This window comes from Acomys minous (assembly GCF_964271855.1).
Source record: "Acomys minous genome assembly, chromosome: 13".
NCBI lineage: Eukaryota > Metazoa > Chordata > Mammalia > Rodentia > Muridae > Acomys > Acomys minous.
Window position 1 is genome coordinate 63554773 of NC_140495.1, and position 18256 is coordinate 63573028.

The window sequence follows — 18256 nt, forward strand, 5'->3', positions numbered from 1 at the left end:
CCTTGCTGGCCTATGGCAGCGGTGTCTCAGCCGCTGGATTGGCCACTCTGCCCTTTAAGCCACTCTGCACTCACACTATGGGATGCTGTAAATGTCAGATCACTTACAGGGACTCACAAGGTTGGGGAAAAGCAGAGCTTGGTGGGTTAAGCAATCACCAGATCCAGTTGCCAGCCCCATCACCAGGCCATGGGAGGTCAGAGCATCCCTACAGCTTGGGGTTGGGCTTGCCACCAGGCTTGGAAGACTCGCTGCTCTGCGTCTTCCACTGGAGCACCCCAAAGGGCGGATGAAAACCCAGGATTCCTTCACCATGCTTTCCCTAGATGATGGGCACCCATTATTACCCCATGAGAGTATCTTCAAATCTCGCCTTTTAGCTAAAAAAACAAAAACAAAAACAAAAACAAAAAACCAAAAAACCAAACAACAACAACTACCCTGTGATGCTTTTGTCTGTTTGTTTCAATATAAGCTATTTTAATTTAGTAGTACCATTTAGCTGTTCTGTCAGAAGCTTCCCCCCTTGTTTTCTTTTTCTGTCCCATGCCTTCCTATCAGCTAAGCTTTAGTGTCTAATATGTAAGATGTCAACCAGTTCATAGATTTGTACTTTTAATACAGTTTCAAGTTAGCACTAGCTCAAGCTACGGCAAAGTACCAGGCTGCCCTCGCTGAATTCTAGAAAGAAAAAGAAAAAGAAAGAAAGATTTTCTTAGGAGCAATTTATCATTTAGTTGCAATTTTAAAAATAATTTTAATTGATCACATATGCTATCAAGTAAGAGTTGGTCTTGTAGCTTCTGCCTCCCGCCCCCCCCCCCTCCCTCCCTCCTTGTGCTCCCTCGTGTGGGCATGCGCACTGCCCTGCTTTCCGCCAGGATGTCAGAAAATTAATTACGCTGCTCCGTGTAGATACCATCACAGGAAAGCCGCCCCAGATTCGAGATAAGATTACCGATATAGAAGCTGTTATTTTTTGGGGGGGGGCGGGGATTGTTATTGCTTTCCAATTCTTTTGCCTCATTTTTCTAGTTCTCCTGTTTTAATTCTGACTCTGTGTTTTCGTAGCCATAACTCATTAGTGGTTTTTAATTTTTCTGAAACTGAAATAAGGTCTGAAAGGGTGAATTTGCCCCCTTTTTCCTCCCCCCCCTCTTTTTTTTTTTTCCTGGCTAATCGGAGGAACACAGCCACATCTGAAGCCACTTGGCTCATTATGAATTTCATGGAAACTGATTCTCTGAAAGTGTTTCCATATGTGTGTTCCCAATATATCCCATCCTCTCTAAATGGGAGCACAGACGTGTGCATGGGCTGGAAATGGCTTCAGGATGTGACAGAGCAGTCATATGACTCGCGGCACCGTGGGTGGCCCCTTCTGAAAGACAGGGTGTCCTGGGTGCTGGCCTCCTTCCTGCAGTGGATCTGGTTTCAAAGACTATCCACCCTTCCTTTAAAATGTTCCTAATCAAGGCCTAGCAAGATCGTTCGCCCTCCTCCCTTTGCCTCTCTTCCACCCTCACAGCCTTTGGCTCCTTCCTTCTCCTTTGCCCCGGGGTCCCTGGACAACACACACACACACACACACACACACACACACACACACACACACACACACACGCTCACACATCTTTTACCGTCTGCCCCTTTCCCTTTCACAGAGCGGAAGTATATTATTCCAGCAATATCCTTAATGCTGGGGTGGGTTTAAGGAGCAGTTGCCAGGGTCCCCTCTCTTGCCGGCCTCCTCCCTTCAGCAGACCAGACTTTCTTAGCCTTAGGATCAGCTGGTTTGTCTGACTTTGTGAGAACGCTGTGGAAAGCACAGTTTATTACAACACTGAAAACAAATATTTATACTGGAGTCTTGAAGCATTGTGTGTGTGTGTGTGTGTGTGTGTGTGTGTGTGTGTGTGTGTGTGTAAAACTATGGGGCTTGCTAGTCATTTTATTGCCTTAAAAATTCGTTCCATTTCTCATTCTGTTGCCTTTTTCAACTTGGCCCTTTGGATTTCCCCAAAAGGTGTGCTTTTCTAATGATTACGTAATGAGGCTGAGTCTGGGGTTGTGACTCTTGGGCATGTTTAGTATGGGGGGTAGGGTCATCTCAGAAGCAATGGGTATAAAAATCTCTTTTAAAACTCAGTGTGAAAATGCAGAGTGATATTTTGCATATAATCGAAAGTTGATTCTTGCATCGTGTCTTCTGGAGACCAAACTAATATTCGTTTGTTCAGCAGTAGCTTTGAGGCTCTTGCCTTTCCAGTATGTATTATAGAGGGTCTAAAGGAAGGACGGGATGGGGAGATTCATTTGGTAAAATCCTGCCACTGAAGCAGGAGGACCTGGGTTCGGATCCTGAGCGCCCATGTAAAAGTCAGAACTGGGGGAGGTAAAAGCAGATGGGTCCCTAGAGTTTATTGGCTGGCCAGCGCAGCCAACTGATGAACTTAGAGAGAGACTCTGTCTCCAAAATATACAGTGGAGAGTGACTGAAGAAGGGACCCAAAGTCAATGTCTGGCCTCCACTTCCAAACACACACACACACACACACACACACACACACACACACACACGAAAGAACGCTCATTTCCTTAACATGCTTTATTTTTCCAAGTTAACAAAATGACTTTTAAAAATAAACTGTCGTATAAAAAAACTTTGCAAATAAGTAAACATATCACATACCAATATTAACCCAGGCTGCAAATCTATAGAACGTAGCGAGAATTTATGCAGTTAGAATTAGCATTCAGAATGGAATCTGTGAATTAAATTTTACATTTTTAGTACTGAATATATTTTATGCACTTATCCGCCATCAAAACCAAAAGGGAAAACAAGCCTGATAGAATTAGTCCTAGAAAAACAAGTAGCTTTATAATTGTCTCGTATAACTCACATCCACCAATCAGTCCTTCCTCATCCCCTTTGTATTTAACTTGCTCTATTTCTTCATGTTTCCTGAAGCCGTATGTACAGTTGTTTCTATCTGTACATATATTATTGGCTACATTCCACACAAGAGAGTGAAAATGAAGTTTCTTTGTGAGATCATGTGATCTTACTTGATAATATACATTCCATCCATTTTCTTGCAAATTTTTAAATTTAATTTTTAGAGTTAAGTAGTATTCCATTATATCTGTGATATACATCACTTGTAATATATACATGTACATATATATATATATACATATATATATATATATATATATATATTAACTTTTCATTATCCATTCATCTGTTGATGCACAACTAGGTCAACTCCAATTCTTCAAGATGGTAAATAAAGCAGCAATAAACATGGAGTATGGTGGGGTATGGAGTTCTCTGACTGTACACCCAGGAGGGAAGTAGATGGACCGTATGGTAGCTCTGTTTTTTAGTTTTTAAAGGAATCTCCAAGCTGATTTTCACAATGGCTATGTTAATTTGTTCTTTTTTACTACAAAGTAGAAATATCTATCTAAAAACAATGTCAATGCCAATGTTAATTTTAAATGGCCTGGTAATATTTATAGATACAAATACCCAGGTCTGTGGGTTAAGACAGTGGAGGAACTTTCTACACCATGGGGCGTGGCTGTTCTTCTGTGGCCATGAGTTCTGTAGTTGGTTACCTCAGTCTGGGAACCCTGATGGGCAGCCACAGAAAAACTCACCCGAGAACCCCAAGTTTGTGTCACAGCAGCAGGAGCGGGACAAGGTGTGTAGAAAGTACACAAAGGTGGGCCCGTCTCCGTGTGGCTAAGGACTGGTCACGTCTGGATAATGCTGTTTCTTTGGCTTGAAAAGGGAGACGAGAGAGAGAGAGAGAGAGAGAGAGAGAGAGAGAGAGAGAGAGAGAGAGAGAGAGAGAGAGATATGAGAGAGAGAATCCCCCTTTCCATGGCATTTCTGCAGACTGCAGATCTAAGGATGCTCAAGGCACACCCCGCACCCTTTCTCACTGTCACTTTCTGTCCTGTGGGGCAGTAGAGGAGAGGGAGAATGTTGGCTCTTGGACAGGAGGACACTTTGGAGCCCTAGTTGTCCCTGACCCTCGTGGACTTACAGACTCTCATGCCTTACCTGTCAAAATCATCCATGATTCATTCTCTCTCATGTTTTTCTTTCCTTTCCCCTCCAATCCTAGCTATGGAACTTAGGATCTTTGCATGCTGGGCAAGTGCTTGTACCGTAGAGCTACGCCTCAACCCCATCGATGATGATTAATGACTCAGAAATGCTGGCTGTTCATTGACATGCAGACATTCAGGAAGGTGCAAGTTTTACCCCAATTACCTTCCTGACTCCAAATAAATACCATGACTTTAATGGTAGTGATGGACCCAAGCTCACGGGCAGTAACAAGTGAGCCAATCAGGAGGCACCCAAAGTTTCTCATCCGATTCCCGCCCCGCCTCCCCCATTTCCCTGTTTCGTCTCTTCCCCAGGGTCTTCCTAGTGTGGAGCTCCATTATACTGGCTCTGAGGAAGAGTGAATAATGTCAGGAAGGAAGGAATGGAACGCTAGTAAAACAGGGACATCTGTTTCTTAGTGGCAAATGTGCTGGCCTCAAACTCACTACGTTGTCTTTTCTGCACTCCATCTCAGGATGAGCTTCTCTATGCCTCAGCCTCCTGAGTCCTGAGAGTATAGACACGAGCCACCCAAAGCTTGTCACAAAGAGTTGTACTTAGGTGTAAATCGTGTGGCTACATGAGTTCGTGTGTACCACTTGGCGCAGGTGCCCTTGAGGCCGGGGCCTCTGAGTCATCTCCCACGTCTTCCCTAGTATTTCTGATGTCTCGTTTTTACTGTGTTGTGACTGTACTGGCCGCTGTCACAGAGATGCTGATGCATCTGTTTACTGACTTTGTTCTTTCATCCAGGCACTCACTTTTTTTTTTTTTAATTTGAAGCTCTAACAATGTGCCAGGTTCTGGGAGGGCTGTGGGAGGAAAATAAATCTCCTGCCATCCAAAGCTGACCCTAGTTGGAGAGAACAAACTAGTAAGTCAGGTGGGGGGGGGGCGTGAGGAAGGGCTCAGAAGAATGGCGTGGAGAGTAACGCTGTTGGAAGAGAAGTGAAATGGGGCGTTGTTATGTAAGCAGGCAGTTGGCATGGGGCGGCTGCAGTGTTGAAAGCAGAAGAAGCCTGCGCACTTCCAGAAGACAGCAGCTCCCGTGTGGCCCGTGTTCCCTGGAAGGATGTCTCACGTTAACAAAAAAAAAAGTTTATGAGCTTTATTTAAGATCCATTGGAGTAGTAGTTCCTGCCAGGTAACCGGGCCCCAAAGTATCTCTGAAGTTAACACCTTGCTGCCGGGGCTGCCGGCTTTTCCTGCTGACAGTGATCCCCTTACACACAGGGGTGGGCTCTGAGTGTGCCACTGACTGTTCAGTTAGACTCAGGGCTCTCTGTATTTCTTCCGCCCCTGTTTCCTTCTTCAGCAGTGTCATGCCGCTCCTGCTTAGTGTTTAGAGGGGAAGCAAACCTGCCCAGTTCCCCAGCTGATGCCCCTTAGTGACAAGCACTTCCTCCAGCCTCCTCAAACTCTAATTTCCCTTTATTAATAAGGAGCTCCTTGCCTGGCTTCAGTCAACAGCCGTTTAGTGAAGTTATCCTAAATGATAAATATCTCTTAAAGATAGGGCTTAGAAATGGAGATTAGCCGCTGGGCTGTAGCTCGGTGGGAGACAGCTTCTCTAGCACCGAGGCTGTAGGTTTGATTCCTCCTTACTTCAAAAGTGGGGGTGGGGGCGGGGGCGGGACCAGAGAGATGGTTCAGTGCCAATGGCCTCTTTCAGCCTTTACGGGTACCCACACATATGTAGCACACACACACACACACACACACACACACACACACACACACACGCATACACACACACACGCGCATACACATACATACACACACACACACACACACACACACACACACACACACACACACACACACACACGGGAGTAGATAATTTAAAAAAGAAAGACTGACTGAGCATTCCCATTAGCAAGCCCTGATGAGAGAGCTATGCCTTCAACAGCTGTCTTTAATTGTAAGTCAGACATGATCCAGGATAAGTAGCAGTGAATGAAAGACCTATAGACCTATAGCAGAGCATTAGAGGCCAAAGAGCCCAGCCCAGAGGTTCTCTTGTATTCCCTTCGTCTGGGTCCACACACTCTCCCCTTCTCTCAAGATTCCCAACAACCTGACTAGGTAAAGAAAGCCTGGCATCGTTCCTCCCTTGCAGGGAGAGGCAGGCCATTTTTACTTTTCACATCAGTTTTGTTTTGCTTTGAGCCTCACGGGCATTTTATCGAGGTGTTCTTCTCAGTATGTATGGGCCTGTGGGCCTGTGAGGGGCCCTCGCTGCTGCTGCTCCTGCTGCTGCTGTTCCTGCTGCTGCTGCTGCCCTCATGAGCCAGGCTCTTTAACTCCTCCTTATGGCAGCTCCATTTGTTTGCAAGCTGTCCAGCTGTGGCTGGGAGTGGAGACAGCAGCTCTGGGATGAAGCATCTGTAGGAAGCCAGGAGGTCCCCGGAAGGAGACCTTGACCTTGACCCCCATCCTTCTTGTACCTTGAGCAACTGAAACTGGCCGCTAACTGTTTATAAGATTAGATCAACAATGTGGCCAAAGCGGGGCATTAAGAGGATCCAACCTCCAAAATAGCAATTATTATTGGGGGGTGACACTGAGATACCAAACTACTTTAAGTAGCTTCCATTTAGACAAATATAGTGGGACAAATGGGGAGGGGAATGGGGTCTGTTCAACCAGATTTCTCAAGGCTAACGCAGACTGCTTGTCTTCCCTTAGAAGTGAGAGAGTGCCACCTTCGCTGTGTGGGGATATTGACTGAATGAAAGGCCCCCCCCCCCCCCCCCCCCCCCCCCCCCCCGTCTCCCCAGGCTTTCAGTTCCCCTATTGTGAGTAGATTAGATGGCAATCCATTAGCAGTTGAGACTTCCCAATCAGGGTGCTCTGACCATCAGAAGGCGGTCCATGGCTAAGGTGGGAGCTCAGGGGACACAGCAGAAAGTGTCACGGGCACAAAGTTTTGTGGAAGTCATTTTTATTTGTCTGGCACCTCACCAAAGTGTTGCAGTGCCCTCCCTCCCTGTCACAGTTTTCAAGTTAACTGGGCAGTGTCCCTCCAGCCCTACTGCTGAGTCAAACTAGCCTAGCAGGAAAATATGTCACCTCGGAGCTTCGCTAACTCCTGTCAGCCACCAGGCACAGTGAAATGCCGTTTTGAAACTTTGATTTTGTTTTGAGATAGAGATCCCATCTCTCTACCGCAAACTAGCCTGAAACTCACTAAGTAGTTCAGGCAGGCCTCAACTCCTACCTTAGTTAGCCTTCTTTGTCCTTGGATTACAGGCTTAAGCTGTGCCCCTCTGTACCCCCGAACAGGTGACTTTTGAACTATTAGAACCATAAGATCTCACAGGGATCATAGAACCTTCTGTTTCCTGGCAGTTTCCTTTTTTTTTTTTTTTTCAGCACAGTTTAATGTTCCTTGTACATGGACGAGATCATCCCTAAATAATGTCTGAAGGAATAACCTTAGCTTTATTCAATAGTCTGGAGCTGGGGTCTTTAAGACAGATGGCTTTGGGTCACCCGAAGGCTACAGGCCTGTCACTGGAACGGGAGTGGATTTGCATGTAGAAAACTAGATGGGAGTACACGTGCTCCTAGGACTCTCTCATCTTGTGGGCGCTTTTTAACAAGTCAAATTGACATTTTCCAAAGTCAATTCAGTACCTGTTTTTAACTTTTTTTTTGTTTTTGTTGTTTGTTTATGGCTGTAACACAAGGGAGAGCAGTGTCATTGTCAAAATCACCCAAAAAGGAAGGTACAGCACTTGCGGGAGACGGGTTGCAGATTCAGACGAAGAAGACCCACTCTGGGAGAGGAAATGTAGCTGCCTCTCTTCCCTCTGAGACAACGGTTCTAAATAATCAGGTTTCTATGCAGATCCCACACACAAGAAAAGTTCTTATTTCTTCATCCCCAATACAATGAAGTCTGCTTCAGAAACAAGGCTGATTAGCATAAAATGACTGAGCAAACTCGAGAAAACCGTTGTTCGTAGATTACAAAGAATCTCTTCTAAACCCTTTCAAGTCTACTTTGGTTCACTCACTCAAGACATCGCAGGTCTCAGGTGACTAGAGCCCGCTGCCTGGAGCACTTTCACCCCAGCAGACACCTGCCCCACTGTTTTCCACTAAGAGAAATGAACCCCAGAGACAACCGTCAGTTTGCGTTAGTTCGTATTTCTAAACCCCAAAGCTACAACGATCTTGGCATATGCTGCGGAGTAATAAAAACATCAGCAAAATGTAGCAGCTAAAATAGAGGTGTGTGTGGTAGGAATAAATACAAAGCGTATCAGGGTTTACTAGCAGGGTCCCTCATAAAGGGCTTTAATGGGAATTCTGCATCAAAATAAGAGAGACCATATGGAACTTTAATTATTCCTAAAACATAGTTTTAAGGGAAAATAAATACATGTTAGAAGCCTTTAAAAAAGACATTAACATGCCTATCTGTGTGTGAAGTCTGTGCTTCCTTGAGGGGCAAATGTTGACGTTTTAAGTGTGACTTCTTTCCGTTTTTAAATTACTGGGGTTAGGCTGTTTTTTTTTTTTCCCCTGTGCTCTGTGCATTCACGGAAGTGGCCTGCCTGTAGCTATTACACTTCACCTTGATGCAGTAGGGCAAGAAGGCTGCTGAGGACCACCTGTGGCCTCTGTTTGAGGCCCCACCCCCACCCACTTCCCCCTCCCCCACCCCTCCACCCCCCACCCCTGCATAAACACAGGTTAGGGAGGCCAGGAAGCTCATCTGCTCACATTGCTGAGTCTTTTACTATCACTATTTGCACCTTCCAAACCTTGAGCTTGTCAGAATTTCATTTAGGGGGAGGGGTGACAGAGAGGCCAGTCAAGGGAGGGGGGCGGGTTTATAAAAAGCAGGCCACAAAGTGTGCGGCTGCATGCATTTTAGTCTGCCATCTTGAGAGCGTTGGCTGCTGGTGTTAGAGGCAGCGCATCTGCTGTCCACCTTCTGCAGATGGGCCAGTGGGTCCCCTGAAGACACTCATGAGGGATGGGATGCCCTCATGGGCCAAGGCTCTTGTCTTTCCTCCTGCCTTGGAATTAATGTCATAGGCGAGATGTCAATCCGAGAGCTGGAAGGGAACTTAGAGTTCGTCCCCTCATTTTCCAGATGATGACACTGCCACCTCTGACTTCTGCCTCTGGCCTTCCTCTCTCAGTAAGAAGAGCCAGGCAGGTGAGACTTTTCACAATTGCTGGGCTGGGCTGGGCTGGGCAGGGCATGGCTGGGCTGGGCTGGGCAGGGCATGGCTGGGCTGGGCTGGGCTGGGCTGGGCTGTCTGATGGCTACTGTCTTCTGGTTTGTGAGGGAGGGGGGAAGGTTCTGCTAACTATGTTGCTTTCAAGCAGTCACTTTGTATGACAAATGCATTTCACGCACTGAATCCCAGTGTATGGTGACGATTACAAGCAATGTGCATTCTAACAAACGTGACCACTCTCTCACAGGCCACTTCCAGCCACATATTTGAATTCCCTCCAGTAAACATCAAACTATCCGAGAACAGTTGAATACAAATTGTGCTGAGGGACAGTTAAGATAGTCAGGGCTCGCTTCATACTTTTCCTCACAGCTGAAACCTGTAGCCGAGGCAGATAGAGAAAACCAAGACAAACAGTAGCGGGGAATCTGGAAGTCACCACAAACTTAGCTAGAAACACCGATGTTTTACAGACGGCCTTGTCATAACTCTGTCAATTCTAGGAAATTGTAAGGAACGCCAAGATCACAGCTATGCATTTTATCCATTTCAGAAAACTAGTTCCTATGCGCAAAGTCTCTAGCCATGCTTCCCGGAGTGAGAAAGCAGAGGGGTTGGCGCATTGACAGCTTCAGGAGAGAAAGTTCTAGAGGTGAACCATCTCTGCCTCTGAGCTTTGAAGACGGGACAAGTAGCCAGTAGAGAGCAGCTTTCAGCTCAGTCTGTCCTGGGCATTAAGCCCTTATGGGAGCTCCTGTGGGAATCCGGTCTAATTCAGGCCATGTCACTCATTCACCAAGACTCTGAAAAGGTCCCCCACTCTGCCACTGCAGTCCCCACCCCTGCCCCCTGCCCTCCCTCTCAATACCTTCCTATCTCGTTTATGACTCAAGGGAGAATTTCTGAGGCCTGGACTCTCCCCAACAACCCCAACACCCCCAGAAAAAGCAAGCTAGTGTTAGAACACATGGAAATCTCCTTTGATTTCCCTGACTGGGATGAGGATTTGAACAAGATCTTAAATTCTCTTAATGGTTAAAAGAAACAGCAGGACTTATGTTAAAGGAGTCCATTTGATGCGCTGTTCCTAACAAGGAAGCCGAAAGGGGGGGGGGCGGCGGGGAATAATAAACCCAGTTTAGATTTGTTTACAGTGAACTAGGAAAAAAAAAAATCAATTGATCTGATTTAGTAAAAGTTTTACTTCAGAGACCCCAAGTGTAATAAGAAACAAGGGGTGGGGGGGCGGAAGCCAGTGAAGATCCAGCCTTCAAGTCTGGTGAATGAGCCTCTGACTGGAGTGTGGGTTTGGCTTCCACACAGGGTCTAGCACACATCTGGCTTTTAAAAGCCCTTTGGGATTCTCTGGGGGTGGAGAGCCTGAGGATTCATGCCACTGAGACTGTAAGGTGAAAAAAAAAAAAAAAAGCCTGAGGTGAGCGGTGCATTTGAAAAATCTGTTGGTGACTTGCTGTTCCTTGGGAGAAAGCTAAAGTTTTCTACTTTTGAAAAAAAATAAATCTTGTAACGATTCTATCATTCTAATTGATATTTACAGATGTTTCCTCCCCCTCCCCGTCTTCTGTTATAATTTTTTAGGTGCTTCAGAACTGGGCCCTTTTTCAGACCCCAGGCAGTTCCCAAGCATTTCATCTCTCACTGAGAGCCGCCTCTCCAGCCCACGAATGCACTACCCAGCCACCTTTACTTACACCCCGCCAGTCACGTCAGGCATGTCCCTGGGCATGTCCGCCACCACTCACTACCACACCTACCTGCCACCACCCTACCCCGGCTCCTCCCAAAGCCAGAGCGGACCCTTCCAGGCCAGCAGCACTCCATATCTCTACTATGGCACGTCATCAGCATCCTATCAGTTCCCCATGGTACCCGGGGGAGACCGGTCTCCTACCAGAATGCTTCCACCATGCACCACCACCTCGAACGGCAGCACGCTATTAAATCCCAATTTGCCTAACCAGAATGATGCTGTTGACGCTGACGGGAGCCACAGCAGTTCTCCAACTGTTTTGAATTCTAGTGGCAGAATGGATGAATCTGTTTGGCGGCCATATTGAAATTCCTCAGCCGTGGCCCAGTGGCATCCAGGGGCCACATTCCACACGTGTTAATATATACATATATAAAGAGAGTGCATATATATGTATATCGATTAGCTATCTAGAAGATTTTCTCATTCACTCCCTAATCATGACCTTGCAACCCTAAGAGGGCAGAGACAGTCATAACTGGCTTTCATGTTGTTTACTATTTAAGATATTCCCTTTATCAAGAAACAAACCTTCAAAGGTGGTGTTGTCTAGTCTGTTTTTGTAAGTAACCTGTTCTTATACCAGTTCAGAGAGGTGGACTCTGGGCTTGGGAGGAAGAAGAGCCAAGCCACTTCCTCCCTGTACTTTGAAGCCACACACCTTGGCTGTGTGGGGCCAGTGTGCTCTGCAGACCAGCTTACAAAGCCAATTGTGGTGCACTCAAAGGGACGCGGGGTGGCACGGATGCCCCCCAGTGCTGCCCATTCTGATACCTGTTCCAGAGTTTTCCTTCAGACTTGCTGCAGGTACTGATTTGAACTTTTTGAGTTCACTTATGTTTTTGGTTTTGTTTGTTTGTTTGTTTGTTTGTTTTTGGTTTTTTTTCTACTCTAAGGAAGTGACTTCAAAAATACTGATCAGGATAGATTATTTTATTTTACTTTTTAAAAATACTCCCTCATTTCCCCTATTTAACCAAAAATAAATTCCCGTCCCTCCCCTCTCCCCTCCTCCTCCTCCCTTTATGCAAAACTGAAAATGGCAATACCTTATTATAGCCATAATGATATAGTGTTTAAGTTGGCTGTGTGTTCTTTTTCTTTTTTTTTAAATTATGAATTTGTGTAAAATCTGAAGTAACTTGCTAACATGAATGGTCATATAACTTTAAAGATATATTTATAATTATTTAATGACATTTGGACATTTGGAACATTTCTTAGTGTAATGATATGTTGACTTCGGTCTCTAAAAGTGCTTTTTTTTTCTTAAATAACAAATTCCTTCAGTGGGCTAGAGCCATATCAGAAATATTGCTAAGCAATTTCAATTCCTTCAGACACAATGTGATTTTTGAAAATAATTTCCATCTCCAAATATTTTATGTGTAGTTTGTTTTGTGATGTATGAAGGAAATGCTATGTTTCATTTTTTTTTCAGGTCTTTGAGTGCCTCTGACACAGCTTTGCCTTTTAAAGCAATAATTAGGGATCAAAAACAAAAACAAAACAAACAAAAAAACCCCACCTATAGCCCTGTAGCCCTTTAACACGTAGTGTGGCCCCTTTGCTAGCATGAAATGCTAGAGACATGTGGTTTACTTGATTCTTTTTTTGGGGGGGGTCATTATGACTGTTGTCATATGAAAAAGCCAAGCTCTAGTAATTGCTTGAATTGCAGAAAAGTGTTCTGTGGTCTCAGAGTTAAGCAGAACTCTAAATCGCAGGTTTCATGGTTGAGGGTCCAAAGATCTGAAAGCCGCACATGTGGTAAAGGCTCAGTCATGACACGTACAGCGCAAGGACCCAGACGCATTGGCACTCTGCACCTACCAGCCTTGCCACACAGTTGTCCATTCAGGGGAACCCAGAAGTGCCTTTACCCAAGGGGGGCCCCCAGCAGTTTCCCAAGGAGCAGAATCTCTTGTCTATCCGTACTGCCCTAGGAGAGGCTGGTCAGCTGGAGTAGCAGCCCGTAGCTGATGTCAGTAGACACAGAGGCTGTGGGGACCTTCCTGAAGCCTTTGATATTAGAGGCTGTTCCTCGGGAGGGCCAAGAGCAAGGAAGGACATGTACTCAATGGTGCCTTCCACTTGTGTGAATTTGAGATTCAGCACACACACACATACACACACACACACACACACACACACACACACACACACACACACACACACACACCCCTGCCGGAGGACGCACTTTGATGATTCCTCGAGGCCAGTGCCTGAGTGTGAACCCTCCAACCACAGCCAGGAACCATGTGGTGACACCCCAGGCAAATCCCAGCATTCATCCCTCACAGGTGTGTGTGGGTAGACTGGGCTGGGGCCACCTTCACTCGAACCCCTGAATCATCCTAAGCAGGGCTCTTCAGGCATTTGCCTTTAGCCTCTACAGCCCCCCCCCCCCACTTGATCTCTGTTCCTTCTCAGGTTGACCTTTGCCCCGTTGTGGGGCAGTTCCAGGGGCAGGGGGACCTGGGTGTGCCACCAGCTTGCGTTTTTTTCTCAGGATTCTTCCTGACTCCTCCTGGTGTAAATTGAAGGGGGAAGCGCCCCTCCCCGAACCAAACCAAAACTCTTCGCCTTCTAAAGGTTGTATACCAAGTATGTGCAGATAGGCACGCCACTTTTGTATTTCTTAAGATGGAAGGTCTTAATAATAAGACCGACCGACGCTATTTATTGATTGTGTGTGGTAGCTTGAAGCACCCCACTGTCCACTTGTTTGTCTCATCCCCCATTTTCAGCAGCACTTACAAAAGCCAGTGTCTGGTTACACTTTTCAGTTTTCATCCATTGATGCGAAAAACGTTACCATCGGCGTCAGCTGCACCCTATTTAATGTTTTTTAAAGGCACTATATTTGTACATTATCTTTAATGTTAAAGGGCTTCTTAAAGTTTATGGTACACATATTAAGGGACTAGAGGAGAGTGCGTTAGCGCCCAAATGTTGTTATAGTGGCTGCAGGCAGCAACCCAGAAACACTTTTGAAAACAGGTTGTTTCCCTCCGTCCTCCCTTTGAGAAAACTTCAAGTATTTCTCCCTGCCTTTCTACCCACCTCACTGGGTGACTCCTATTACTTAGGACACATTTTTCTGTCCCCCCCCCCCCGCCCTGGCCCCCTTTATTGGACTAGGGCTTAAAAATCTCCCTCCCTCCTCCCTTATCTCTTAAATTCTTTTGCACTGGGTCACAAGTATCATTTGTGGTTTTAAGACCAAAGAGATGCCTTATTACTCTTCTGGAACCATTTACTTGCCCCAACCAACCCTCTACTTCCCTGGGGTTAGAACTACACAGTTCTCTAAGGAGCACAAACATGGCTGGGCTTTACAGTGTGACTGATGCAGCCATATTATATAAAAAAAAAAATGCTCTTCAGTTGTGTCAGAAATGTTACCCTAGGCCAGAGTTCAGAATAGGTGCCGTGGCTTTAGCTTTAGGTTGGGGAATGATGCCCAGCCAGAACTAGTGAGTCTTAAAAGATATAACTAGTTTGCTCTCCAAATTGTCTCGTCCTTTACCCCAACACCCCCGGAAAACGAACAGAGAAACGTCTCCACACCGTGAGACTGTCTATTGTAGGTTCAGAAGGGAGAGCCGTGTGCTGGCAGTTCCTCTGCTCCAAGGAAAGGAACTGACTGACCTAGCAATAGGGAGTGGTGGTAGAAGACGTAATTACATCCACAGTATTTAAAATAATAATAAAAATAAAAGAGGATTCTTCCAAACTTTGAATTTGTTTTTGAATTTGTTGTACTTAAAAACAAAAAAAGACAATGCATCTAAAATGAAGTTGTTTTTTCCTAGGTGGGAACTTTCTTAGTTGTTTGTTTACTTCATGTTTACAAATAATTGTTTGCTTTTTAATGCAATACTTAAATAATATATCAGCCAAAACCATAACTTACAAGCAATTTCTTAGGTATTCTGAATAAAAGGTCCATGTCGTTCGATACGCCTACCGTTCTTAGATTTCTGTGGAACAACAACAACAACAAAATTTGTAGCATTTTGTGTAAATAGCAGCTTTCGTTTTTCTTTTTTATTTTTCTCATTGCTGTGGCCCGAGATTTGCTTTCCATGCACGTATTGTACAAATTCTGCTTTGTGCCACATGTCATGATTGTGGATGAGTTTACTCTAACGTCAAAGGGACTATTTGTATTGTATGTTGCAACTGTAAATGGAATTATTTGGCATTTTCCCCTCATGATTGTAATATTAATTTGAAGTTTGAATTTAATTTTCAATAAAAAGGCTTTTTTTTGGTTGGTTTTGTTATGTGTGTATCCTGGCTCTTTTCTCGTCCGTGTCTGACACCTGACTCCCGCCTACACCTCCTAGGATGGACCAGAGGTAGAGAAGAGCAGAGAGGTCCTGCATCTCTTGGAGAGGGCAACATCTTAGTGAGCACTGTGCTCCGCACCTGGAGGAGCAGACAGAGGCTCTAACCACCAACTTGCGTCCCTAGTGTCTGAGGAAGGGGTGCTCTGTTAGCCTGCGGCACAGCCCTGGATGACTGTATAAAGCTCTGAGAAGAGGAGTTGGACACAGCAATTGGCCACTCTCTCCCAAGCTGTGGTCAGACGCCAGGCAGCCCAGACACAGCCTGTTTTCCTGCTCATATCTCATTTTGGGCCTTCAGAAATAAAAAGCAGAGCCTTGCAGCGAGTCACACAGACTCGCTGGCCCTGGAGGAATTCAGCCTCAGAGACTTTTTGCTAGGGACCCTAAGTGTAGTTTGAGGACTTTTCGTTTCGTTTGGTTTTGAGGCCAGTGCTTACTTTTGGTCAGGCCCTTCCTCTCCAATGAGGCTGAGTCCATACTTGCTTCATGGCTACTCTGTCTGACTTCCCACGGGTCTAATGTAGGAGGCCAGAAACCTGGTGTAGAGACACTGGGTCACTGGCCACAGCAATTCCTTAATTCCAATGGGTAGAGGCCTCCCCTGAGAAGCCTCCAAGAAATCATGGAAACAGCTTATTTCTAAGATGAGGAGCCATTCTAGAAGAACCTGGCTGAGCTCTGGCCAGAGAATTTGTTTGTAGCTCTTTCAAGACGAATATTTATTTATTTAAATTAAACATTTCCATGGCTTTCAAAGGCACAGGGGAGGGGGCACTGACGCCCATCCACAGCCACATCACTTCACTCCTCTGAGCCCTGAGTTTCTCGCTTACTGTCAAGACCTTGACTTCTGACATTTCAGGCCAGACAGACCCCCCTGTTGTGTCCAGAGCCTTGTGGTATATTTATTAGTAGCCCCAAGTGGATGCCAAGAGTATCTCTCAATCTCGATCACCAAAAACACCTGTAGGTATTACGAAATGGGCAACATGTCCATGGAATGGAGGTTTTGCCTGAAGTCTTAATGTGGAACTGGTAGGAAGGGATGACTGAGCCAGTAGGAGGGGATGACTGAGCTGGTAGGATGGGATGACTGAGCTGGTAGAAGGGGATGACTGAGCCAGTATGAGAGGATGACTGAGCTGGTAGGAGGGGATGACCGAGCCAGTAGGAAGGATGACTGAGCCAGTATGAGAGGATGGCTGAGCTGGTAGGAGGGGATGACTGAGGGGTGCTGCCAACTAAACCAAGGCCATCAGCAGAAGACTAAAGGGCTCCCCAGTAATGCATGCATGTAGTCCTTTTCCATCCCTTCATGTGACAGATCTCAAGGAGTGGATGGAGCAGAAGAGTGTCCCTGACTCAGCTGCACATCTCTCTTTGCCCTCTCTGTCCTCTCTGGCCAGCATAGCTGGGTCTGAGGCCTGCCACGAGGCTAGCATTTCTCCAGGCTGTTCTATTTTTCTCACTGCAACAGCAGGCGAAAGAAGAAACTCAGTTCTCCCGTGCTTTCTGACCTCTGGTGTCCCAAATATTTAATCATGAGACATTTCTGAGAGAGTAGGAGTTTCCTGTTAACTCAATCCCAGCCGAGACTGGCCCAATAAACACCTTAGCTCTCTGTTACAGAGTTTATTTGGCTGGGAAATGGGTATTGCCGTGTAAACAGGAAGCCCCCTGAAGTTATTATCTACAGATGTGGTCGAAGAGCCACATGTTTGTATTTATGAGATTTGAAAACAGTCTGGAAAGCAAGGGAGAATGCCGGGGAGCCCTTGGTCACAGTGAGTGCAAGTCTTCCAGCAAGGGAGGCTCACCCCGCCCAACCCCCATTCCTTCTCAGGATGATGAACAGTGAGGGCAGGAGTGCCGTAGTGGAACAGGGACTGTAGCTCCTTTGAGTTAAGCCACCACCTCGACCTATGTTATCAGGTTAGAGGTAGGAGCTCCATCATGGCCTTTGTCCCAGCTCTGGGAGAAATCCATTCAGAGACCTTTCTAGAAAACAGTGCATTAAGGGCACTGAAAGACTTGGGTGATGTGGGACAAAAATGATGCAGCCTGGCTTTTCTTAGGGGAGGTGGAAGACTCCTGTGATTTCAGTAGCATCACCAGTTCACCCATGAAAGGCCTGAGTCCTCAAAGCGTTTTCTCCTAGGGTCAGTTCTGAAGGATGAGCACTCAAGACCTCGCTCGCCTGTGCTAACTCCAATGTGTTCCCCGCCCAGGGCTCTCCTCTTTCTTTCTGGGCTTTCTCCTTGGTCTTGGAGTTGTTCTAGAAAGACCAGGTAGGTAGGTAGGGACAGCCATTTAAATTCTCGTCTCTGAGCAAAGGCTCAGCCTCATCTTTCCTCAGCATCCTGATAAGCCTCTCGAGGACTTCCTAGGGGTTTTTAAATCTGGAGACGCTGGGAATGAGAGTTTTAAAAGCTGCTCCTCAAAACTTAGATTAGGTGAAGATGAAGAGGATAGCAGACCGTGATGGTGGTGGTGGTGGTGGTCGTGGTGTGTGTCCGTGTCCATGCAAGCATCCCTGACGGGAGGAAGGGAGAGGATGACAAGCCATTAAAGGAAACTGAAGTGCATCCCTCCTGGAGAGTGGCTGTTATGACTGTGACATCTTGGGAGGATTGGAGAAAGCACCACTACCCCCACACTTACACATCACATACGCAAGGGACACAGGATGCTCCATGTTGAATTTGACATTTAAGAAGAGGTCATTACTAATTTTTGTAAAGCTTTTATGCAAAAGCTTCTTGTGACTCAACCCAACCCTGTGTTCAAAATTGCTCAG

General features: G+C 46.0%; 1 protein-coding gene across 7 annotated transcripts in view; it reads left to right on the plus strand.

Annotated features, from left to right (window-relative positions):
* RUNX2 (RUNX family transcription factor 2) overlaps positions 1 to 18256 on the plus strand; it is a 316982-nt gene that overhangs the window by 194338 nt on the left and 104388 nt on the right. For 3 of the 7 annotated variants that reach the window (XM_084754830.1, XM_084754831.1, XM_084754834.1), the window contains 2 exons: positions 9240 to 9305; positions 10930 to 15389. The exons of 3 other annotated variants lie outside the window; for them this stretch is intronic. In XM_084754830.1, the coding sequence (XP_084610956.1) occupies positions 9240 to 9305; positions 10930 to 11408 (545 nt within the window). In that variant the 3' untranslated portion in view covers positions 11409 to 15389. Of the gene's footprint in view, positions 1 to 9239; positions 9306 to 10929; positions 15390 to 18256 lie in introns of those variants that run through there. One more of the 7 variants, XM_084754832.1, reaches the window with a different exon arrangement.